Source organism: Olea europaea, unplaced genomic scaffold (assembly GCF_002742605.1).
Source record: "Olea europaea var. sylvestris unplaced genomic scaffold, O_europaea_v1 scaffold33754, whole genome shotgun sequence".
Taxonomy (NCBI): domain Eukaryota; kingdom Viridiplantae; phylum Streptophyta; class Magnoliopsida; order Lamiales; family Oleaceae; genus Olea; species Olea europaea.
Window position 1 is genome coordinate 1 of NW_019252755.1, and position 1236 is coordinate 1236.

A 1236-nucleotide genomic window follows, 5' to 3' on the forward strand; every position below is an offset into this window, starting at 1 on the left:
CCAGAAGAAGTCTGATGACTCGAATCACCCCAAGAAAAATCAGCCTCACTTCTTGGACTGTTTGTTGACATTAGATTATCACTTGGCTGAGCTTGAAAAAACAGAGGAAAAGATGTAGTCGCCGATGGAACAGTTTGATCGTACGAAGACAAATACGAAGATTGAAAATTCGAACATGTTGACGACGAAAACAATAACTGATCCAACGGAATTATGGGCTGTCTTTGAATATCATCAAGATTCATAAACTCTTGTCTGTTGGGAATAATACTTTGAGCTTGAGTATGAACAATGGGTTCGGATGAGGTCGAAACTGAAAAAAGTGTATTCTGAGATAACGAAATGCTGGACTGGGATGAAGAAGATTGCAAGGGCCTGACATTTTCTGGGAAATTTAGTTTGGCTTTGTTGCCTCTGAACCGTAAAGCTGCCTCATCATAAGCTCTAGCAGCATCCTCGGCAGTGTCAAATGTGCCTAACCAAAGCCTTGAAGCTTTATATGGATCTCTTATTTCAGCAGCCCATTTCCCCCATGGCCTCATTCTCACTCCTCTATATTTTCTCTTAGGTATTCCTGCGTAGGTTTCTATGTTGCTGTTGTCAAATGTTGGAATATAGGTATATGCTGCACTTGTCTGAATCCTAGGTCTTTCTGCAGCTGTAATAAATTCAACTTCATTAATATCATATTTGTATGAACAAGATTTTAAGTTCCTTTTGTTTAATACTTTCGAATGTGACTTTTTACGAAACATTTGCTGAGGGAAAAACGGATTGATGGGGTTATCCAACAATACATAGACTAAAATATTAGATCAATGGATGTCCCAATAAAGATTTATTTCAACTTTTCCAGCTTATGGAAATGAAAAAACAAAAAACAAGTTAAAATCTCATTCACAATGATGTTCAATCGTGTGTAGGGCTTCATACTAGAACTTTTATGGTTTTGCATGCAATATTTTCTTAGGTGATACATACACATATTCATATAAAGACAATTATGAGTACGACGACGACGAAAAGTATTAATATAAATTGAATATCAACATTTTTTTAGTTTGTCATATGCTGCAAACTATAAACTAGCAACGCGGGAATGTTACGGGGAGATACATGATTAAAATATAGATTAAATTTTAAGTCAAAATTAATAATAAATTTTAATAACATTTTATGGACCTGCAACCTTTTCAATCACACATTTCAATCTAATTTTATCAAAATTTATTAAAA

The 1236-nt window shown here is 34.7% G+C and overlaps 1 protein-coding gene across 1 annotated transcript; it reads right to left on the reverse strand.

The window, feature by feature from the left end:
• Positions 1 to 5: 5 nt before the first annotated feature.
• LOC111386015 (ethylene-responsive transcription factor ABR1-like) lies at positions 6 to 1161 on the reverse strand (the record flags this gene model as incomplete). The annotated part of the gene is made up of 1 exon (XM_023010444.1): positions 6 to 1161. A coding segment is annotated over exon 1 (750 nt), but the record flags the coding sequence as incomplete, so codon positions are not given.
• Between the last annotated feature and the right edge of the window lie 75 nt (positions 1162 to 1236).